Genomic DNA, 24,981 nt, shown 5'->3' with positions numbered 1-24,981 from the left:
ACAGTTCCGGAATATGCCACAAGTGATCTCTGAGTTCAGAGCCAGGAGTAAGTTCTGAGCATTACTAAGTGTGGCCAACGAAACTCTCCAAAACAAATAACAATGATGGCTTACTTTTTTCTACTGGCTGCTTCGGTAAGTATCTGTTTAATGCACAATTCAATTAATGTTGCTATGTGATACGTGTAGCACTTTAGGCACAGATATGTTAAATGACTTGTCCAAGGTCACATTACTTTGTAAATAATGGAATAATAACCACTATACTCAATCAATACTCAGTGAGGCACTTTCAATGAATCGGTTTAAATTTCGAAGTTAGTTTATTACCTTTCAACTACTCATTAACACATTGCTATACTTATCATATTGAACGTTTCCATCATCACAGAATGGTCTTTAGGGCACACTAACTAAGTGTGACAAAAGTAGAAAATGAGGTATTCATCATGAATAGGAAGTTGTTGAACGAAAGATCTGGACAATAGGCAAATGGAAAGTTTAACTATATTCCACTTATGAGAGCTATTACATAAATATGACACAAGAGTCATGAAAACTGAAAATGGAAAATATATTGCACAAATGTTAATTAAAAATAAACTGGTTTATATAATACAGTATTGTTAACCAGTCAGCACGCATCATTTTACATCCCTAGAACTTTTTTCTGAGTTTTGTTGTTTTGGCCATAACCAGCAATGTTGAGGGGTGGCTTCAGGCTCTGCACTCAGGAATTAGTGCTGTGAGCTTTGGGGGCGACATGGGATGCTGGAATCAAACCCAGGTTGGCATCATGCGAGGCAAATGTTCTACTCGTTATACTACTGCTCAGCCCTACGAACTTGACCTGGCTGGAAGTTTATGTCTTTTGAACATTTTTAGTCCATTCCTCAAAGCTCAAACTCTTGAGCCTAATGGCCACCATTTAATTTGTTCACTGTTCTCAATAATTCATTTTTGTTTTGTTTGTGTTTAAATTCGACATGTAAGTGAGGCCATATACTATTTGTATTTCTCTGTCTGACTTATTTCACTCAGTATAATTCACTCATGGTTCATCCACGAGTGGCAGAATTTTCTTTTCTTTTTATGAGATTTTAAGTAAGATTTTATTACACATTATATGTTCTATTTTACTGTCTCTAGTCATCTAGTGATGAAGTTTTAGCTCTTAAAGCTCCATCACAAAAAAATCTATAATTACGTGAGGTGACAGATGCTAAATTTATACTGCAAATTACTTTGCAATATATAAATAAACAAAATCAGTATGTTATGCACTATAAATGAATATAAAAAAGTAAACTTAATCTCAATGAAATGGGAAAAATAAGTTGGTTTAATTATTTTATTTAGAAAAGATAGAACTAAGGTACAATGTATTACCAGATATACAGAGAAATATTGTGTAATGAAAGATAAAATTATAAAAATGTCAACTTCAAAAAGCCTAATCTTTGGCATATATTTAGTAATATCTGGCAAGCTACCCATGGCGTACTTGATATGCCAAAAACAGTAACAACAAGTCTCATAATCAAGACGTTACTGGTGCCCGCTCGAGCAAATGATGAACAATGGGATGACAGTGCTACAGTGCTATCAAAACACATGAGCGGAGGGGAGAAGGCAGATGAACAGAGAAGGGATCACTAAGAAAACGATGGCTGGAGGAATCAGTCGGGATGGGAGATGTGTGCCGAAAGTAGATAATGGACCAAACATGATGATCTCTTAGTGTCTGTGTTGCAAGTCATAATGCCCAAAAGTAGAGAGAAAGTATAGGGAATACTGTCTGCCATGGAGGCAGAAGGAGGTGGAAAAGGGGGGTGTACCGGGGATATTGGTGGTGGGGAATGTGCACTGGGTGTTTGATCATTGTGTGATTGTAACCCAAACATGAAAGCTTGTAACTATCTCACAGTGTTTTGATAAAATAAAATAAAAATAAAACCAAAAGAATTAAAATGATAAACAGAAATATCCATACTAGCAATTAGAGATTATATAGCACTCATTTCTTAGCAGTCATTGAAAAAGCAAATAATCAGCAGAGATGTAAACAAAATGATTATCTTTTTTGACCTTGCTGACAAATTTGAAAACTGCACTCAACAATTGTAGTTATACTTATCATTTTCAACCGCATATGAAATATTTAGCAAATTGACCATAGAATGGGACATGAAACAAATCTCACTAAATTTCAAAGACTGAAGTAAAACAATGTTCAAGTACAAAGTAAATAAGCTCAAAACCTTTAATTAAAAGATAACACTCTTAAGTGTTTGGAAATTAAGTGATATATTTCTAAATAACCCATAAGTCAGAGAAGAAATCACAATGGAAACTGGCAATATTTTGAATTGAACAATAATGAACAAAGTTTCAAGGGCCAGTTAAACTATAGAAATTTAAGACTTAACAGAATGTAAAAAAAAACAATCAGTGAAACAATTACCAATTTAAGGAAATTAGAAAAAGGACAGCAAATTAAACTCAGAGAGACATAACAAAGAAAAGATCAGAAATCAATGAAACAGAAAACAAACATAATAGGGAAAATAAACCATCAAAAGCAGGAAGACTGGTCTCTTGACAGACCTTTGGCAAGAATGATCAAGAAATCACACAAATCATTCATACTAGAGAAAGAAAGGACTAGTACAGTACATAGATCCTGCAGATATTAAAATATAACAAAATATTAAAACAAGTTTTTGAAAACTTACATATATTCTTTTTAAATAGTTAACAAAACTGATACAAGAGAAAACAGTCATCTCATATTTTCTTCAATATTATTAAAGAACTTCCCAGAAAGAAAACTTTAGGTTCCTATGGTGTCACTTAATAATTAAAAAAAAAAAAATCCTAAGGAGTGGCTGCAGGTGCCAGTGCTGAGGGAATTGGGCAGCTCTCAGTGCTTTGAATAGCGGATTGCTGGGGTCACAAAATTTCTACGTGAATAAATGCAAATGTCCTTTAAATATTCCCGCTCAAAAAGAGTGCCGTTGGAGGAAACCAACCTGGCACTTGCTGTGAAGCGCTGGCCCCAGAGTGAGATTTGTGGAGATAGTGGCTGAGGGCGCTGAAGCTGGCCGAGCTATGGCAGCACTCAGAGCTGTGGGCGACGGGTTGCAGAATTTCTGTGTGAATGAGTGATGTTCTGCAGGTCCAACCTGGGAACACCGCCGAACATGCACCCTGGAGTTGAAGGAAGCGCACTGCTGAAGCGGCCCTGGCAGACAAGGCGTCCCCGCTGCCACTGCTCCTCCTACCACCAGCCCTTGCCACCATGGCCTTTGCAGCATATTTTGGAGGAAAATCTCCCTGTGCTCCTACTGCCTAGCGACTGGGCCTGAGGAGAGAGGCATGTGTCTCCTGGCCAGATTCTGCTGGACTGGTGGTGAAGGCCGACCGGAGAACCCAAGCCACACAGGGTAGCCTCTCTGGACCCAGTTCCGGTTCCGGCTGTGGCTGCTGCTGTCATCATCATCGGAGCCAAGAGTGTATGCTGCTGGCAGGTCAACCTGACCTGCTGGATAAGAGCATGAGCAGCCTGACAATGCTCTTGAGCTTCCTAACGCTCCAAAATGGCCGCCATGCCCCTGGCTACACTCCACTTGTCCCAGGATAGATCTCACTGAGATGTTAATCTGCTGAAAATTGGGGTATGTAGGTTTTGTGACATTAATCTTGAGGTTTTCTTGTATGGGCTACCTCCCATCACTTCCCGGTACATCCAGAAGCCCTGGCAGTCACGTTCACACCCCAAAGATGACATCCAGTTAAAAAATCTACTACAGCATTGTACTTTCCTGATAAAAATAGTGAACTTCCTGACATCTCAAATGCTACAGCACTGATAAACCAGTAGTAGCATACCAAATTGGAAAAGGCAACCGATTTGATTAACAAAGCATAAACAGAGAAGGCTTAATCTGTTACAATTTAGCAATATCTCATACAGGGACTTAATGTTTTCACTATGAAACACAGAAATTTATTGGCCCGTGGTTGGAAACCTGCCTGAAGTGCTGGGAGAGAAGGCAGTTGGGATAGAGAAGAGGTCACCAAGATATGACAGAAAATGATCACTCTGAATAAGATAAGATCTGTGTGCTGAAAGTGGTACAGGAACAAACATGATAACCTCTCAGTATCTGTACTGCAATCCATAATGCTCTAAAGGAGACAGAGTGAGATAAAGACGAAAAGTGCCTCCCACAGAGGCAGGCTGGGTGTTGGGATGGGGATGGGGTAGTGATAGGAGAGAAACTGGGGATATTGGTGGTGGGAAATGTACACTGGTAGAGGTATGGGTGTTGGAACATTGCATGACTGAAATCCAACCACAAACTGCTTTGCAATGGTCTATCTCACAGTGATTCAATAAATTTTATCTAAAAAAAATTCCTAAGGAACATCACAATATTTTGTAAATATTTAGAGAGAATGATACATAAATAACATTTCTCAGCTTATTTTGAGGCAAGCACTGTAGCACTGTCATCCCGTAGTTCATTGATTTGCTTGAGCGGGCACCAGTAACATCTCCATTGTTACTGTTACTGTTTTTGGCATATCGAATACGCCACGGGTAGCTTGCCAGGCTCTGCCATGCAGGCAGGATACTCTCGGTAGCTTGCCGGGTTCTCTGAGAGGGACAGAGGAATCAAACCCGGGACGAACGCTTGCAAGGCAAATACCTTACCTGTTGTAATTCTGAAAAAAAAAAAAATACCAACAAGATTACAAGAAGTAAGTGATAGGCTAATCTTTTTCATGACTTTAGATATTGATAGAAAACTGAATCTAGTGATATATAAAAAGAAAAATTCATCAACACCAAGTTAGGTTTATTTCAAGAATGCAAATTGGTTTGACATTTAAAAATAGATCTGCATGACAAGAATACAAAGATACACAGCCTGGGAGAAAGCATTTGTCCTTTACTCATCCAACAAAAGTCTAGTATCTAAGATATATAAAGCACTGGCAGAACATAACTAAAAACATCCAACCTTATAAAAAAAATGGGGCAAAGAGATGAATGGGAACTTTCTCAAAGAAGAAATACAAATGGCCAAAAAGCATGTGATTGCTAATCACCATGTCACCATGAAAATGCAAAAAAAAATAACAATGCGATACTACCTCACACCAAAGAGACTGGCATTTATCAAGAAGAACAACAACAACTAGCACTGGCTAAGATGTGGGGGGGGAAAGGGACCCTCTTTCACTGCTACCGGGAATGTTGACCGGTCCAGCATTTTTAATTTTTTTTTTTAAGGATTTCTTTTTTTTTTTCTTTTTATTGAATCACCATGTGGAAAGTTACAAAGGTTTCAGGTTTAAGTCTCAGTTATACAATGCTTGAACACCCATCCCTTCACCAGTGCACATATTCCACCACCAAGAATCATAGTATAGCTCCACCCCGCCCCCCCTTTTTTTAAGGGTCCAGCATTTTCTAAAGACAATATAGACATTCCTCAAAAAACTAGGAATTAAGCTTCTATATGACCCAGCAATATGACTCCTGGGAATAAAAACCAAGGGTCCAAAAGCACAATGCAGAAAAGACATCTGTACTCCTATGTTCTGGCAGAGTCTCTTGCCTGCGTGCCTGGCTGTCTTCCCCGGGAATCCTCTGAGGGGGTGGGCTCCAGCTTCCCTCCCCACCCTGAGCAGAGCTCCCGAGGCCGAAGACCTCCAGAGCCTAGCCACAGCCATGCTCAGGGCTCTTCTCCACATATTCGAATGAATCTCATGCATGAAGGTACCAGCAGAGGAACCCAGGTGTGTGGGACCCAGGGCTAAGACCTCTAAGCCTGCTCGGATCGGGATTGGGTGTCTTCCGCCCAGATTTCCCATTTTCTAGTAGTTAGGCGGTCACACCCAGGGACTTCCCCCAGTGCCGTGTAATCCCACCCATGGCCAACATCCAGAGACTTAAAACCAAGCACCTGGAAGCGCGTGGCTGGTTTGCGGCCTTGCAACATCTTATAGCCTACTTCTCCCTCTGGGAGAAACTGGCAAGCTACCGAGAGTTTCCTGCCCACATGGGAGAGCCTCGCAAACTCCCCATGGTATATTCATATGCCAAAACCAGTAACAATGCTGGATCTATTCCCCTGACCCTTAAAGAGCCTCCAATGCAGCATCCTTAGGAAGGATGAGTAAAAAGAGGCTTCTAAAAATCTCAGGACTAGGATGAATGGAGACATTACTGAGACCGCTCGAGAAATTTGATGATCAACGGGATGATGATGATGATGATAATGATGATGACTCCTATGTTCAATTCAACTCTACATACAATAGCCAAAATATGAAAACAACCAAATGCCCATGAACAGATGATTGGATAAAAAAACTATGGTACATATACACAATGGAATACTACTTGACTATAAGAAAAGATAACGTCACCATGTAATCAAGGTCAAACTGTAATGTCAATTTGACATTACAAAGCAAATTATGTAGTTACCATGTAATTTGCTGCAATGTGGAGAGTATCATGTTGAGTGAAATCAGTCAGAGAAAGAGGAATAGATTCAGAATGATCTCTGTCATATGTGGGATATAATGAAAGTTCTAAGGGGAATATCAAATGCCCAATAGAAGTGAAGTTCAGGAGAACTGGTCTTTCTTCTTCAGGAAGCCTGCCACTGGGGTTGGGGTACAGGGTGAGGTATAAGTTAGGGAAGGGAACACTAGAATAATGGGAGAGAAGGAAAGTGCTGAGGTGGAAAGGAGACTGGAGACATTGGAAGAGAGTAGGGGACACTGGTGAAGGGATTGGTGTTGAAACACTATACTAAGCCTGAACCTCAATCTTAAATATCTTTATAACTTTATAATTCAGGCGAATCAGTTAGAAAAGTAAATAAAGTCAGCCACTTCAAAAATATAAAAAAAAGCAGGGTCAGAAAGATGGTACAGGGAACTATTTTGCTAGCAACTGATTCCAATTCTATCCACAGCTCTCCATCCGGTCCCTCAAGCACTGCCAGGAATGATCCCTAAGCATAAAACTAAGAGCCCTGAGCACAGCTGGGTGTGGCCCAATGCCCACTCTGCTTCCCCATACTCCCAATAAAATAGAAGCAAAGGTAATATCAAGATTAACCCAGAAAGTGGCAGTCTTAATCTAAGTTTTTCAGTACATGCTCTTTCACAAAGTGGGAGCTAGAAAATTCAGAGGGAATTTTTTTCTAGAACTTGCTACTGTCCCACTTAAATAAAATTGCAAGTATACTTTGGACCATGAATTTGTCTTCTGTCCATATCTAAGAATTTAGGAATATTGACAGCTCCATTAAAAAAAAACACCATTTAAAAAACAAGTGTTTGTGTTTGTTTTCTTTTTTGAAGAGGACAAGCTCAAGACAAAGAGAAATCCTGAGATGATAGAAATAAAAAAAGAAGTTAAAATTAAAGTGAGAAGTGGAACTGACCTAGATTCAGGTATTCAGATACAGCTTCAGGGGCTGGTCCCTGGAGTTAAAGTGCCCATTTAGGAAAAGAGAGATGAGAGAATCTTTGGGTAAACGTCAAAGTCATGAAATCTGGAACCAAAATGAAATGTTCACTGTCCACAGGTGCTCAGGAAAGCAGGAAAAACTGTCCAGGGACTTTGGGTAAAGATAGTAGAGAGTAGATGAAAGGTCCAAAAGAAGTGGAAATCACAGGTCTATGCTATAATCAAATATTTGGGAGAATTTAGATTATCTAGATGTAAATTCTGAGTTGATACATGACAAGGACCATTTTAAAAACTTAAGGGCTTGGCAGCAATAGAGATGAAAAGGCACTATACTTCATAACATAGTATGTAGGAATCCCACGTGGGAGAGGGAAAAAATTCTACTCAGTATATGCTTATGTTTAGAGAAATACAAGGAACACAAAGGCATACATTTCCATAAAGTAGAGTTAGTACGTGTAGCATGTAGGTTACTATTCTTATCACCCCCCTCACTTAGCCCCCCCCCGAAAAATAGAGTCATTCAGAAGATAACATGATAAGTATCATACCTAAAGCACTATATAGATTCATGCTGTCTCCTCCAAAATTTCCATGGCATTCATTAGGGACAAAGAAGGAATACTGCTAAAATTTATATGGTATAATAAAATTCTGTTAAGACCCAAAGCAATCCAGAGGGAAAAAATGATGGGACTTTCCACGACTTTAACCTACTGAGGACTAGAGACATAGTACATAGGGTAGGACACTTGCAAGTGGCCAACCAGGTTCAGTTCCCTGAGCTCCACATGGTTTCCTAAGCACTGTCATGAGTGATCCCTGAGTTTAGAGTCAGGAGTAAACCCTGAACACTGCCAGTGTGTCTTAAAAACCAAATAAATAAATAATTTAATTAATTAACCTATTAGCCAAAGTAATAAAAACTGTTGTGGTACTTGCATAAAGGCAGACTCCCAGACTAGTAGAAGTAAGGGTCTAGAGAAAAAATTTGATGTCATAGATTATTAATGGGTAGTTAATACTCTATGACATCAAATTTGGTGGAGCAAAGAAAGCCACTTCATCAAATGGTGATGGGTTAGTCATGTACAAAAATGAATCTGGGCCCCTATCTCCCACCTTAGAAAAACTCAATTCGGGTCAGAGTGATATTACAGTGGGTAGGGCATTTGCCTTGCACTTGGCAACCTGGGTTTGATCCCCAGAGTGCCATATAGTTCCTCAGAGCACTGCCAGGAGTAATTCCTGAGTGCAAAGCCAAGAGTAACCCCTGAACACCTCCAGGTGTAACCCAAAGCCAAAAAAAATTTTTTTTAATTCAAAATGGATTAAAGTCCTCAATATTAGACCTGAATTTCGAAGAGAGAGAGACAGGCAGGCAGGCAGACAGACAGAGACACACAGAGAGAGACAAAAAGAGACAGAGAGAAAGAAGGAAAATGTCTGACATAGAGACAGGTTAGGGGGAGGGTGGTGGGAGGGAAACTGGGGACATTGGTGGTGTGAAATGGTGGAGGGATGAGTGTTGGAACACTGAAATCAGACCATGATCAGCTTTGGAACTCTGTATCTCATGGTGACTCAATAATAAATAACAATTTAAAAAAATGGAGAGGAACTCAGCAGAAACTTCTTCAAAGATGACATAAAGATGGTCAATATGGATACGAAAATGTGCTCTTCATTTATAAAGGAAATGCAAATAAAAACAATGAAATTCCACTGCACACCAGTGAAATGGGCACATATCATAAAAGTAGAAGCAAACAGCACTAGTATGATGTGGTGAAAAAGGAACTTTCATCCACTATTGGCAGGAATGTCATGAGGTTCAACTTCTGTGGGAAACAGTATGAAGACTTCTCGAAAAAAAATTAAGAACTGAGCTTCCATATGACTCAGAAATTCCACTTCTTGGTACCTACCCTATAATTCTAAAAACATTAATTCAAAAAGATACTTGCACTTCTATGTTCACCTATTCAGAGTATCCTAGACCTCGAAATATCTCAAGTGTCCAAAAACAGATGAGTGGATAAAGAAATTGTAATATATAGTGAAATAGTACTCAGCTATAAGAAAAGACAAAAATCTTACAGTTCATCGCAAGTTGGATGAGACTGGGATAAAATGCTGAAGTGAGTCAAAAGGAGAACAAGTATACTGGGTTTAAAATTTGGGGTATAATGAAACATAGCAAAAGAACAAATAATGTTCAATGATAATAAACTTGAGACTTGGCCAATAGAACTAAATTTGTTAAGTGAGGGTAGGGAATAATGAAAGAGGATCTAGTGAACAATGGTGGAAGGATATTGATATTCTAGTGGCAGGTGTAATGCAGAAAGACTGCATTCCTGAAACATTAATACTAACATTGTTGTAAATCATGGTGTCTAAATAATAAGTAAGTACCAGGGCCGGAGAGATAGTGTAGCAGGTAGGGAGCTTGCCTTACACACAACCAACCTGGATTCATTTCTTAGCACTCCACATGCTGCCCATTCCCATGCAAAAGAAGCCCTGAATGCAGGCAAGTAGTAAGTCCTGAGCCCATCTGGGAATAGTCTCAAAATAAAAAATAAAACACTAGACAAATATGAAGGGATTCTTAATTAAATGGAGCACAGAAATGATTATCATCCATATTGCATTAAGGAGAAATACAGAAGAGAAACAAAGAAGTGTAATTTAAAGCTGTGGAGAACAAAAATCTAAATATAGTTCAAAAGGAGACTAAAAAGGAATGTGGAAATATGTTAATAACTAAATATTTTGTAGACAGATAATAATAACTCAAAGTTTTATAAAATAAAGAGACAAGAGAAACACAATATTTTCTGAACAGAATGACTAAAATCTAATCCACACCTAAACATAGATCAGCAAAATATAGGAAATCAAAGATTACCAGATCAATCTTTTAAAACTAGCTAAAGAAAAATTGCCTAAAAAGGAATAAAAATTAGACTGACAGTAGATTTCTAACAGACTTCAAAGAAGTCTTCAATAACAACTTCAAAGAACTGGGAGGGTGCAGTACTACAGCAGGTGCAGTACTTGGCTTGCATGTGGCTGACTCTGGTTCAATCCCTGGCACCACATACGGTCTCCTGAGTGACCCCTGAGTATAGAGACAAGAGTAGCTAGCCTCTGAACACCACTGGATATATGGCTCATACCACGCACTACCTCTGCTCCCCCCAAAACAAACAACTGAAGGAAAATAATGCCAATCTGATTTAATACCATTCCTTTCTTAGTTAGCTAGACTAAGAAAAAAATAATAGGGTTAGAGATATAATACTAGGGGGTAGGTAAAGTGATTGCCTTGCATTTGATTCTTGGTACTATATATGGTTCCATAAGCATTACTAGAAATGACCTGAGCACAGAATCAGAAGTTCTGTTCGGTGTAGCACTAAATCCTGCCCCAACTAAAAAAAACAATTAAGAAATTGTTTATTCCTTAAAATAATTAAGAAAAAAGATATTCAAGAAAGTGCAGAAATAAAGGGTGACTGGGGATGGGGCATAGCAGTAGTATATTTGTCTTGTATGTCTGAGGTCTTGGATTCTATCCCTGGCACCTCAAATAAATTACTAAATAAACAGAAAAAGAAGAAATAGATCTTTCCCTATTTCCTGACTCAATGAAGCGAAACATACCAGCAAGATGACTTTGTCTGATCAACACAGGGTTAGCAAAACCCAACAATATCCGAGAAAACATTTAATTCAGTGAAAACTACAGCTGTGCTTCTTAAATGTGTGGGGGACCAGATGATCTAGACATTAAGCTCCAGATGATTTTGTCTTTTCACTGCATTTCTAATCCAAAGTTGACTGTCTTAGTGGTAAAGGTTTATAGAGAATTATTTATGGAGCATGAATTCTGGATACTTAACATAGTAACTAAAACTTAAATGTTTGACACCAGAGAAACTGGGATTAAATCTTGACTCTGCTTCTTATGAATTGAGCGAATTTAGCTATTACTCTTCTATGTCTTAGTCAATGCTGTGATAGCCCATAGCTGAAATAAGCAAAGTCATGCCATGAATTTGCAGTGGAGTGAGGAGGAGATGGCTCAGAAGGTAGAGTACTTGCTTCGCATTGGGGACCCTGGGCTCATCCCTGGCCCTGCATCATTCATTCCTGTTCCCATTATCACTGGGAAGACCTTTGTGCACCTAAGGTGCTTAATAAAATTTAGCTACTGTTATTATTTTTCTTAAACACGGTATATCAATTTGAAGCAATGTAGTTTGAAGGAATCATCTTCAATATGAAGCAATGTAATTTGGAGGAATTATCTTTAATATGAGTACTAGAAATTAAAATATAAAAAATACATTCTCATGGTTGGAGCAATAGTGTAGTTTGCAGAGCTTTTGCCTCACACACAGACAACCTGGGATCATACCCCAGCACTCCATATGGCCTCTTGAGCACTGCTGGGTGTGGTCCCAAAACAAAAAAAAAAAAAAAGGGAAGAAAGAAACACATACTCTGACATCTACTGAGCAGCCCACTGTCCACGATGGGTTTCCAAGCACTTGATTTTGGCACAGAAGGTGAACTAATGAAGATTTCCCAACACCTGTAAAAAATGCAAGAACTTTAGTCCTGTAAGAGACATAAGGAAATATATTATGGTAAGAATAATACTGAGCATATGCAGTAATAATGATTGTGTTCACACTGCGCCAACCATTTAATAAAGTATATTGACAAAGAAAAGATGTTGTGGACAGAAATTTCTTAAAGTTAGCATAAAAATCACCTTAAGGACTTGTTGAAACATACAATGTTGGGCCTATAAATTTTTATTTGGCAGGTTATGGAACCCAAAGATTTCAATGCTGATGCCACTACTTCATGATCCTGTGATAGCTATTAGCCTAGGGAAATTTCATGTGAACCTTTTCTTTTGAATTACTTAAAATGGTTAGCTTATTTAAAAATTGCACAATCTCAACAGATCCTTGGACCCCTGATAGATGGTTTTCCAGACTGTGCTCTAATGTCACCAGTGATAGAGACTCACCATTTCACAATTTCCTATTTAGAGTCCTCCAGTTCTATCATACAGTGATTTTATTTTATTTTAAATAAAATATATATATTTTTAATATTTTAAAACTATTTAAATGCACAGGGGTTACTCCTGGCTCTGCACTCAGGAATTACCCCTGGAGGTGCTCAGGGGACCATATGGGATACTGGGAATCGAACCCGGGTCAGCCGCGTGCAAGGCAAACGCCCTACCCGCTGTGCTATCACTCCAGTTCCCCATACAGTGATTTTAAAAATGGTCAACTATTTAGCTTTCAGATAAAAGAGAACAATTCTACTCTTCTACATATTGACCCTTCTGAATAGGCAGCACTTTATTTTGTTTTAGTTCTCCTGTTTTAGGGTGATCAATCTAGTTATTAATAGAGTAGTACTAGCATTCTGAAATTTGATGGAAAGGAAAGGGAACAAACTTTCTCTGCATGGGTCTAGCAACTCGTTCAATGAATGATATTTTGGGAATGTCAAATATAGTTGATAAATCTCTATGTATCACTAGTTTAAAAAATTTAGTCCATATCTCTGTGCACTTGTTTGTATATAAGCCAATTCCTAATTAATTGTAAAGTTATACTTACAATATAGAAAGCTTTTAAAAAGGGAAAAATCCTGAACAATATTAACATTAAAATATGTGGATTACATTTCATAAGCAAAGTTTTTCTATAGATAGACTGTTACTGTGATATATACATCCTATACAGTGAAAAGTGTCTTTGCCTACACAGCTGGTTCTAACTAAATCAGCTTTCTTCAACCTTTTTAGACCGATGGACTAGACCCTGTCCTGTCCTATATACCAATCCATGGATGAGTGTTAAAATCAAGGTAGCAGAGCAGTGGTTTTCAACCTTTCTACACCTATGGAACAGTGGTTGAAGAACACTGATCTAAGTCATCGTACTCAATCTCCCTTCTCATAAAACTTGAAGACTCAGTTCTTGAAGATTTGAGTCACAAAAAAAATGACTCCACACATGTAGAACTTAGCACACCGTGTACCATCCCTTTGGGTTGTTGTTGTAACCTGCACATTTTCTAACAGGGCATTTAAGGCACATCATTATACTTTTTACTGGCTCTGTTCATTGGCTTTATTTCCTTGGTCTAATTTCTTTGAGATTTTGGAACTGGTTTAACTCCATTTAAAAAAATAAAAATACTCAGTATTCAGAACAGAGCTTTAATTGTATTTATTGTATAATATTCACTTGGTATAGTATTTATTCATTCACAGAATTTTCCATATTACAGAATCTTCAAATTGTTTTCCATGTCTCAACAGTAGTCAGAGCAAAGAAACAAGAATTTATGTAACCAATTCCTAATTATTTAGAATTTTTTAAACTTTTCACTATGCTAAAATAATTTTTAAATTTGAAAATTAAGCGATTTTTTCTTTTCTTTTCTTAGTTTTTGGGCCACACCCAGTGATACTCAGGGGTTAGTCCTAGCTCTGTACATAGGAATTACTCCTCGAAGTGTTTGGGGGACCATATGGGATGCTAGGGATTGAACCTTGGTCAGGTGCGTGCAAAGTAAGTGCCTACCTGATGTACTATCTTTCCAGCCTCAAAATTAAACATTACTTAGTTGCACCACTCCAGAAGTGAAAAAAATATGTAAGATGTGTAAAATTTTTTAAAGGTTCTGATATAGTGTCAACTTTCATCTAGTTATTTTGATACCAACTATTTGGCAGGTCACTTCCACGGTATGTAGTTGATTTTTTTGTCTTTGTGAATTTGATAAGAGAAAAAAAGTGATATCTTGCTTTAGTTTGCAATTCTTTATATTCTGGTAAAGGCAGACACAGTGATCATCTCTATCTATTAGATAGCTCTCCCTTATTATGAACTATCTATATATGTGCTGTCCGTTCATCTATTGTATTTTAGTGTTAACACCTATACGACTGCTGCAGATACTGCCACTCATGTAACTGAATCAAATATTTTCTAAGACTTCTCTTTCATCCTCTAACTTTTTTCCATATAAGCAGGAGTTTTGGTACTCAAGCTTAGTTTTCTTTTTATTTATTGCATGACATCTGATATCTCTGACATTTAGAGCATACACATACATGACTTTTGTGTTTCTATCTAGGTTAGCATATGCTGCAGCCATAAATTTAAGACTAATTATCAGCATGGTGAATCTGGGCTTCTAGTTAAGTTCAACTGTATCAGAATAAGTGTCTTCATGCAGCAATAGTGTATGTGCTGTTTTGGTCAATAAGTTAGCTAATGCTGAATGATCTCCAAACTGTAAGAACAAATTAAGTGCCAGAATAGTTGTTAATAATTTCTTGAAAAATTAGAGAAAGTTCTGAAATTATTTTCATCAACAGAACTAAATTAGAAAAAATGAAAGCACTAGATTTGATGGAAAGAGGAAGACGACAAAGAAGGCCCAATAAAATGAAATAAATGCCAGCTTCAAATAGAGTGTAATGTGCTATGCTCTTCCCTTAATTCTGAAAGAAGAGAGATGTATATGTGCAAGTTAGTGAGACATTCAGGATTCATTACTAAATCATCAAATATTGCTATGGGATACAAAACAGTTTTTTAAGTCTCAAGTCACTCCTTTATACACTTATAAAATCTTCAAAATTTCAAAGGGGAAATAAAAAGCCTTATTCAAAAGTAAATGTTTAAGTCTGAATACAATAGCAGATAAAGTGTAAGAAGCATACTCTAAAATAACAGAGAGTAAATTGTTTTTAAAGGGGGAGTGATAAAAGGCAGTAATTGACTTTGCACACATAGTATACATCAGTGAGTGTTCAGTCACTTTTCTGGTAAGCATAGCTGTGCCTTGTGTTTTAATAACTAAATTAAAAGAACTGAAAAGAAAGTTTACCTATTATCTGGTCAATTTCCTACATTTAATGCAACACAACTCAACCCTGTTAGGAATTACTGATTCCAAATTTAAAACAACAGAACTTATAGTGCCTGCTTGGTAACCACAGGCAAGTGTTTTGTTTTGGGTTTTAATTGAGTAGTTCCAGCAATGTGTAACAAGAAAGTAATGCTAAATGCAATATAAAAGTAAAATATAGAAAAGAGAGGATGTCCAAGTCACAAATCATAAAGAACTGTACAAGCTCTTCATTTTAAACTAAAATTCTACAACTCTACTTGAGAATACTTTTGCATCATCTCTTTAAACTGACATTATTTTCCTAATGCATAAAATGTTATGATTTATTAAACTAACTGCAGTAGCACTTCAAGTCAAAGAAGTAAAGTCAGCATAAATGAATTACTTCCACAGAATTTCTAAATGCAACGTTTAAAGGTTATAATTCTTTCAATTTTGAGAGAGAGAGAGAGCGAGAGAGCGAGAGAGCGAGAGAGCGAGAACGAACGGTTTCCACCCTTTCCACCCATTTTAAGCAGTTCTGTAAAGTTACTTTTCAAGTTTTCCCCTCATTATATCCTTTCCAACATCAAGCTTCTGGAGCAATGTCAGTATTTTCAGCACACCTTTCTCGAATTCAAAGGTCACCTTCAGAAAAGTCTATGTTTGAAACGTAAAATTATCAAGCCCTTAAGAAGCATGGAAGGATGATTGTGCTGAGAAAACATAGTGCCATTGGAGGGGCAAATGCAGACTTCTAGTTCTCAAACGTCAAAGATACTAAAACAATAACGAATTTGGACTCTAGGATTAAACTGAATTCAGCATTAGTTGTTTCATAATTTGGCACTTACCTTAATTTCTACATCTCTTACAACCTAGAATTTTCAACTAAGATTAGAGCAATACATTTAGAATCCTAGCTAAAAGTAGAATTATCATCAAACTTTCGAGTCATAATATAATTTGACGCTGAAGTGCATAGATTACGAGTTCAAACCGATTCTATCATTCAAGTCCCTCAGAATTTGCTCTTCTGTAAAATGGGCTCAGGCCATCATTGAGAGAATGAATACATGAAAGCACTTTGAAGCAACGTCATTCTTAGTGTGTTCCATTTCTTTATAAACAAAATATATCAAAGACACTAACTTTTGGAACCTTGACATATGCCTAATATTGAGCATCTGTATATCTTTTCAAAACAAATATTTTGCAATACAATTCAGGATAACGTAACCCAGGAAACGAACATAAAAAGCCGAGAAGGCGGAGAAGGGCTGGAACGCCGCGACCCCAACCCGCGCGACGCTACCGATTCGTCAAACAGAGCAAAGTCCTCTGGGAAGTGTAGTCTTTGGGTCTTGAAAGGGAATGCTGTCACAGGCCGACGAACCATTTGAGAGAATAAAGTAGTGAAGGGGGAAGGTTATCTGGTAACTCAGAAGTGTCAGGAGCCCTAGAAGTGGCTTAAGTCGCTCACCTGAGTCTCCCAATACCAGTACCTTCACCCGATCCAGGGACGCCATCTTGCTTTTGCCCTACCGGGGCTAACGCCTGTTCCTGGACCGTAAGCCAATCAGGCTTGGACTGGAGGGCCGAACCTTTCATTTCATTGGCCAATCGGAGCGTGACAGTCTTGACTGACGGCTGACGGGCTAGCCAGGTTAATTGTAGCCGGAGGTCTCCAAAGCTGGTCGCAGGAGTAAGACGTTTTCTTTGTCGCTTAAGTGGTGTGACTCATTTAAGTCGGTAGTTGAGGCTTTCAGGGAAGCTGTAGTGGGAGTGTTCGCCGGTTCGCTTTGGTAAACTCCGTTCCCTGTTCCTTGTACTCGGTTCCTTGGCTCGGCGTCGCATTTTCTATCCCTTTCCGTTTCCCTCTTCTCTAAGATATTGTTGACGAGGTCCTCCTCTTGGGCCTCCTTAGAACCACTGACCCAGCGGCGGCCCGTGTGCGGCCTCGGGTAGGACGGACACGGAGGCTCTGAATGTGGCACATGGGTTTCTGGATTTAGGGTTTGGGGCCTGGAAGTGGGGAGGAGTCAGGATTACCGAGCCAGGGTCGTGGAGGGCTGCTGGTCCGGAGGTCTCGCGGTTAGATGCCGCCTTCTGCACGGAGGCGTGGAGGAGAGCTGGAAATATGGTTCCCGAGAAAACCGGTGAAGGGTGTTGGACCCAAGTGTTCTTCAAGTGGGACGGTAGTATAGAACTGAAAAATCTATCTGGGATCCCCTCGTCCAGTCCTTTTTCCCTTTTATTTGACAACCAGCTGTTAGCAAAATTGTTAAATTTTGTAAAAAGGGAATTTGATCGGGTAACCCCCTGTTTAAAAGAATTTGAAGTTTAAGAAGGTTTTTCTCAGTCAGTGTAAGAATGGGGACGAAGCTGGTAGGGTGGGCATGTTGGCAGCTCATGTATTTAGGAGATCTCTTGAAAGTTTCAGAGGAACACGTGGCTGGCTAGCTGTGCTCGGGTACTGGTAAGTCGTTGGTGAACAGGATTAAGTTCTCTGCCTTGGGCGGGGAGAAAGTACATTCACTTCAAAAATGGTAAAATTGATGGGACGTGTGAAAGAGGGATGTGTCTCTGAAGTAATGTCATTGAGATGTAAAGATAATGTGAAGAAACAGGCTGTTCCCTCAGCCTTAAAAGCAAAAGTTAGGAGTGAGCAAAGTGTGGTTCCTGGAATTAGGAGAATCTCAATGTGGCTGGATAAGAGTGTAAACAGTCAGAGAGGACTTTCTTTTTTGGACCCAGAGAGGGTTTTCTTTTTTTCATTTTGGTTTTTGGCCACTGGAAACCGTGCTCAGGGCCTATTTCTGGCTCAGCATTCAGGAATCACTCCTGGCCATGCTGGGGTATGGGATGCCCAGGGACCGAACTTGCGTTGGGAATGTGAAAGGGAAGGCCTTACAGACTGTACTGTTTCCTGTAGAAACAAACATAAAACAAGCATTCTTCTCCAACTCTGCTCTGATGCACTGTATTTCTTAAATGTTTGAAATATACTTGGTTCAGAACAAAAGCAGCTTTGCCTTTAGTGCTCTGGAACTGATGGGGAGATAGAATGAGGTTGGGAAGTGACTAATAGATTGTGATGCTAAAATGAAGAAACAGGACTAGAGAGATAATACAGTGGGTAGGGTGCTTGTCTTGCATGTGGCCCACCTGGGTTTGATTCCTGACATTCCATATGGTTCCCCCAAGCACAGCCTTGAGTAATTTCTGAGTGCAGAGCCAGGAATAGCCCCCGAGTAATGCCAGTTGTGGCCCCAAAACAAAAATAAATTTTTTAAAAGAAGATACAAGATTTAACCCTCAAAATTCACATGTTCAAAGGTTCCCAGAGGCCATCCAAGCCCTTTCTTCGAAGTGCCAACTGTTCTTCAGCTCCTTCCCAGCTAGGAACTTGTTCTCACTTTTTTTCTTCAGTATTGCCAGTTTTCAAGAGATTGAAAGTTGAAGATTATGTGAAAGCTAGAGTTTTAAATTCTGGGAGACAAATTCAGAAGCATTTGCTCTTTCAGAGCATTTGCTATTATTCTGACACAGGCTAATCAGAAATCTATGACTTCAGTAATTTAAGAAATCCAGAGACTGAGTAAGGGATTTAGCCGAGGTAGGTCACTGTGGAGGAGGAAAGATAGGAGAATTTTAGAATGTAGAGATTTTGAACTTCTTTCCTCAGCTTTCAGTTGTTCAGCTACGTGCTAGGCATTTTCACAGGAATAATCTGTAACATTATGAAAGGCAAGTAGCTTAAAAGTAAGCTCTTTATCCTTCCAAACCAGTTCCTCTTCAGATGTTTCTACTAATAAAATTTTTCCTAGGAAAAATTCCACTGTCCCCAAATAGCTTTAAGTTGTTATTGGGTTATATATTACACTATGCTGTTGTTTAAAGAGGACATATTTCAATATTACAAAATGAAAAGTTATGGAAATGTAGTGATAGTTGCACAGTGTTCTGAATATATTTAATAATACTGAAATTTTAATAATGGGTAATTGTATGTTACATGTATTTTACCACAACAAAAAATGGGGAAAATATATTTTAAAAAGTTCCTACTGTAGTACCCAATTTCCTAGAGATTATAGGGTTCTTTTGGTTTTGTTGTAACAAATTATATTCATCTCATTCTCTTAGAATAGTTGGCTCTCTTCCTTAGTTTTGGTGTGATTACTATAGCTCCTATTATTTTCTCAGTGCCTCCATCTTCACTAAATTCATTCATGTTGTAATAGTTACTTTTATAAACCTGGATCTTATAAATGCTGGTACTTACAGAACTCTTTTAATGTCAGTCCTAAATGCAGAACACTTTACATAAATAATCTCATTCCATACATTAACTCATGAGGAAAGCATTAATCACTTTTTTTTGGGGTGGGGGGAGGGCACCTCCCATGAGTTCTCAGCCAATTGCTGGTTCAGTGTAAGGGCCCAGTGCAGTGCTGAGAGGCACATCTGCTGTCAGGGATTACCTGGGCCACCTGTAACACTTGGAGGCTTACAAGGCTATGTGGTGCAAGAAATAGAACCAGAATTGGCCCCATGCAAGGCCTGCGTTAACCCCTGTACTACCTGTCTGGTCCCAGTCACTTTTAAATATATAAGGAAACTGAGCTTGAGTATTTTTCAGGGTTACAGATTAAGAAATGGTGGAACTGGGATGCAAAAGCCAAAACCATTTGAGTTCTCATGTCACTCTCTTAAATCTTTAGGTCCCTACCTATTTTTGGGCAAGGAAATGCGTTGAATTATAAGTGGCATAGGGACCTTTTCCATACCTGATGTGCAAAGGGAGAATTTGTAATGCCAACATCCAGTTTGTCTGTCAAAGACTTCTGTATATTAGAGTCACCTAAAAACCTTTTTAAATTAAGATGAAGGCTAATCTGGCCTTCCTAGACCTACTGAAACTGAATCTCTGGGAATGGAGCCCAGGGAAGCTATTTTTAAGTAGTCCCCAGATGATTCTTTATAGGCAGGGTTGAGGATCATTGATATGGAAAATGAAGTGTCTGGTGGAAAAACAGGGAGGAAATATAGTAGTGGCAAATAATGCTGGAATTGTAGGTTATTTTGAGTAGTTTTCATCCTTTGCTCTGTTGAATGCTTTTAAAGTCATTTATTTGCTTTATGTGCCCACTCCTGAGCATGTAAAACAAAACCAAAGCTCGATTCAAATAGAATGTATAGACAGTTAGAAGAACAAAGTGTGTCTCAGTAGTCTGCTATGTATTCCTTGGGCATTGAATCTAGACACTTGCTCAATAACCCTAAACTTAAGGATGGTAGGAAGACTCTAAAAGGACAGGTTAGGTTAAGTACTGTGCATCATCTTTTGTTATATGCCTGAGCATTTGGAGTCTGAAATAAATGCTTTATCATAACTGATTTTTCCTTTGTGACATGTATAACATTATTTTCTTCTCCCCAAATATGTATATATATTTTGTATGTATATATATATATTTTGGTTATTTAGAATATGTATGTATATATATATTGGTTATTTAGAAATATCTCTTAGTATAATACTGGGATTTAAAGATATTTATTGTAAAGATATTAGATTTGATAGTTGATAACCACAGATTTCAAATAGGAGTTTAATAGAATTAGTATTAATAATAGAATATGACCTCGTTGAAATATTTCAGTGGGATGTTTGTTAAAAATTTCCCTGTGGTATAGGCACATTTTACTTCATATAGTCTGTGTGGATAGCCATGCCAGTTTTAATTTGGGACATAATTAGTTGATCTGAAACTCTGTATTAACAGTTCCTTCCTAAGTATATTACTTATATTCTCATTTATTCATTACAACAATGTAATGAATATTGAAGTAGTTATTGTTTCTCAAAGAGTAAAGTGTGATTAACCAACTCTGAATTTCAAAGCCTAGACTTTTTGACACTACATGTAAATTTTATTAATTTTTTTTTCTATTTTGTTTGTTTGGGGGCCACAACCATCTGTGCTCAGTGCTTATTCCTGAATTCATGCTCAGAGATTGAACCTGGGCCAGCCATGTGCAAGACTAAGGTGCTACTCACTATATTATTACTCAGGCCCCAACTACGTGTAAATTTTAGTCCCTGTATTAGTTTGGGCTTCTTTTCCTTCTGCTTTGCCCCCATAATTCGGGAATTTAAGGATTTTTTACACTGTGTCCCCCCCTTTCTTTTTTTAATTCATATGCTGCTTACTTAATTGGTTGTCTAATATAATTTTATAAGGTTGTTAAAGCTCTTAGAATCTTAATGTTAATTTCTTTCAGATTTATTATAGTAATTTCACCAAACACCCACTGGTGATTACTTATGTATTTATTAGTTTATTGTGATTTTATTGGGAGACTATGTAAAGTATACTAGTATCTTAGTAGAAAAATTTTATTTAACTAAAGTAGTAAAGACTATTAAGAATATGCCAGCTGCTAATTTCTCAGGGTTTTCAGCATTCCCAAAGATCTGTCTCGTTACGGATATAAGATTTGGGGGGCCAGAACAATGGTCCAGCAAGTAGGGCTGTTTGCCTTTCACACAGTGGAGCCAGGTTTAATCCCCAGTATCCTCTGTGGTCTCCTGAGTACTGCCAATAATAATTTCCTTAGTGCAGTGTTAGGAGAAATCTCTGAGCATTGCCGATGTGCTCCCCACACCAAAAAAAAAAAAAGAAAGAAAGAATGTAAGACTTTGGTTACAGCTTTTCAGCAGGTAGAATGCTTGCCCTGCACACAGCCTATTGGGGTTCAGGTTTGGCACAACATTAGGTTGGGCTGCTACTTTGTCTCTTTGTTCAGTTGAAGTGACAGTGGCTCTTAACGTGCAGGTTCAGGTGTACTGCTGTAGAGTCAACATCTGCATACATGTTCTATACTTGCCACTAAAAAGTCTGGAGAGATATCTCAACAGGATAGAGTACATACTTGGTATACAGGATGTCTGGGTTCAATCTCTAGCACCACATGGGCCCCTGGGCACAGCTGAATGTGACCCCAAAGTGGAAAGAGAAAATAATTGCCTATGTTCTATCCTTCACCATGCAGTTGACAACTTTTACTGAATTTGTTCATCCCTTTCCCCTCTGATAATAATAATTCTCTTGTTATAATCTAAAAGGGGTTCTTTTTTGTTGTTGTTTGTCCATTTGTTTATGTTCCAAATATGAGTGAAATAACTGATTATATTTTTTTATATAAGTGAGTAGTGGATGGAGCCATAGCACAGTGGGTAGGGCATTTGCCTTGCACGCGGCTGACCTGGGTTCGATTCTTCCATCCCACTCGGAATGCCCAGCAAGCTACTGAGAGTATCCCGCCCACATGGCAGAGCCTGGCAAGCTACCCATGATGTATTCGATATGCCAAAAACAGTAATAACAAGTCTCACAATGGAGATGTTACTGGTGCCTGCTTGGGCAAATCGATGAATGATGGGATGACAGTGCGACAGTGCTACTGTGGTTCCCCTAGCCTCGCTAGCAGTGATCCCTGATCAGGCTCAGAGCCATTTGATGTGGCTCAAAAAAACAAAAAATAAACAATAATAACAAAAAAAATATGATTTCACTTAACTTTTTTGTTTCTCTTTCTGATTTAAGGTAGGCATGGCATATTGTTATGAGCAGTAGATTACTTTTTACAATCATGCGTACTGTAAATCATGAAAGTAACCATTTTAGAAACAGGCTTTTTGGGTATAAAATTTTTGTGTACTCTTGTTTTCTATTAAATACTTAGGCTTTACAGTGCTTAAAACAAATTCTGAGTATTTTTATAGCACTGTAAAGATGGTGGTGCTGCAAGCTATCTAAGGAGTGACTATTTTGGATTTTTATTTATTTTTTAATAATGTAGGAGTACTGCTATTTATTCAACCATTGATTTAGCTGATTCAATTGGGCATGAACTCCACATTGCTTTATTTTAAAAATTCTATTCTGAATGTTAACTTTATCTTATTATTTTATTATTATCCTTCCCTTTTTTTGATTCACCGTGAAATACAGCTACAAAGCTTTCATATACTCATCAAACACCCGTCCCTTCACCAGTGCACACTTTCCACCACTAAAATCCCCAGTATTTCCGCCCCTCTCACCCCCGTTCCAACACTTTCCCTGCCTGTGTGGTACACAATTTCCCCCATACACTCTGTCTACTTTGGTTACATTCAACATTTCTACACGTCTCACCATCACTCAAACCTGTCGAAAAGGCAATGCTAGATGATTTGTTTTGTATTGCTTGTTATACATAGAATATAATGTCCAAGAAATTCTGTCATTCTCTTCCAGGAGCTTTAGTTTATAGTCGCTGGGTCTTGGCCAGTGATGAGATTACATGGCACCAGGGGCAGTTTGTGGGTGTGACTGTCAAGCAACTGGAAAACTGGGGACCTGGGGGGAAGGAGGCCAAGTCTTGATCCAAGTGAGCCTAAGGCTCTCAGTCATGGGTTCCTGCCTACCTCTGCACTACAGGCCCTAACTGCATCTTTTGATCTTTTTCGAGATTTATGTGTCTGAAATAAGGCCAATAAATGAGCTTATATAGCTGAGCTGGAGGTAGTTTGTGAGTGTGTCTCCCACGTACCTAATTTTTGGCGTTTAATTCTTGATAAACTTGGCCCCAAGTTGTTGGGGTCCGGCCAAAGGTACAGCAGAAATTTTGGGGTATCTGGAAGTCTGAAGGCATCATCAGGCTGCTGATGAACTCGCCTCACAGGTACAGGTTGACCTACTGGCAGCACCATACCCCCTATTTTGGATTTTAAAATGTCCTTTAATGATTATCAATGATTGCAGTGTCCTATAGCCTGTGTGATATCTCTCTTTTCTCCCCTGAACTCAGTATACTAAAGGTGAAGTTTGCTACTCACGATGGCAGACCCAGATGTTCTCACCGAGGTTCCTGCTGCATTGAAGAGGTTAGCCAAGTATGTGATTCGTGGGTTCTATGGCATTGAACATGCCTTGGCTTTGGACATCTTGATCCGAAACCCATGTGTAAAAGAGGAAGATATGCTGGAGCTACTCAAGTTTGACAGGAAGCAGCTTCGTTCAGTTTTGAATAATTTAAAGGGAGACAAGTTCATAAAATGCAGAATGAGAGTCGAGACTGCTGCAGATGGGAAAACCACTCGCCATAATTACTACTTCATTAATTATCGCACTCTTGTTAATGTGGTAAAATACAAGTTGGATCACATGAGAAGGAGGATTGAAACTGATGAGAGAGACTCTACCAACCGGGCTTCCTTCAAATGTCCTGTTTGTAGTAGTACTTTTACAGACTTAGAAGCTAATCAACTCTTTGAACCCATGACAGGTAAGATTTTTCTAGTATATGAGTCCTAGTAATTTTTGTTTATTGTGGTGGAGGAGCACATTCAGCTGTGCTCAGGGGATATTATCAGCTATGTGCTTGGGGCTAACTCCTAGCAATGTTGTTTGGATTATGTGGTGCCATGGATCAAACGTAAGAAAATATGTACTCTAGTCCTTAGAGCTAAT

General features: G+C 38.5%; 2 protein-coding genes across 4 annotated transcripts in view; one reads left to right on the top strand and one right to left on the bottom strand.

Annotated features, from left to right (window-relative positions):
* RABL3 (RAB, member of RAS oncogene family like 3) overlaps window positions 1-17,195 on the bottom strand; it is a 53,392-nt gene extending 36,197 nt beyond the window's left edge. The window contains exons 1-2 of one of the 2 annotated variants that reach the window (XM_055126691.1): window positions 16,938-17,195; window positions 12,019-12,110 (exon numbers count right to left, since the gene is read on the bottom strand). In XM_055126691.1, coding sequence (XP_054982666.1) covers window positions 12,019-12,110; window positions 16,938-17,065 — 220 coding nt within the window. In that variant the 5' untranslated portion in view covers window positions 17,066-17,195. The remainder of the gene's footprint in view (window positions 1-12,018; window positions 12,111-16,937) is intronic. The other variant, XM_004606691.2, reaches the window with a different exon arrangement.
* The window catches only part of GTF2E1 (general transcription factor IIE subunit 1), a 72,770-nt gene continuing 64,911 nt past the window's right edge, over window positions 17,123-24,981 (top strand). Inside the window, exons 1-2 of one of the 2 annotated variants that reach the window (XM_055126690.1) lie at window positions 17,123-17,259; window positions 24,320-24,796. In XM_055126690.1, the coding sequence (XP_054982665.1) occupies window positions 24,349-24,796 (448 nt within the window). In that variant the 5' untranslated portion in view covers window positions 17,123-17,259; window positions 24,320-24,348. The remainder of the gene's footprint in view (window positions 17,260-24,319; window positions 24,797-24,981) is intronic. The other variant, XM_004606690.2, reaches the window with a different exon arrangement.

The sequence above is a fragment of the Sorex araneus genome, chromosome 2 (assembly GCF_027595985.1).
Source record: "Sorex araneus isolate mSorAra2 chromosome 2, mSorAra2.pri, whole genome shotgun sequence".
NCBI lineage: Eukaryota > Metazoa > Chordata > Mammalia > Eulipotyphla > Soricidae > Sorex > Sorex araneus.
The sequence above is the reverse complement of the archived record's forward strand: the minus strand, read 5'-3'. Positions and strand labels throughout refer to the sequence as shown.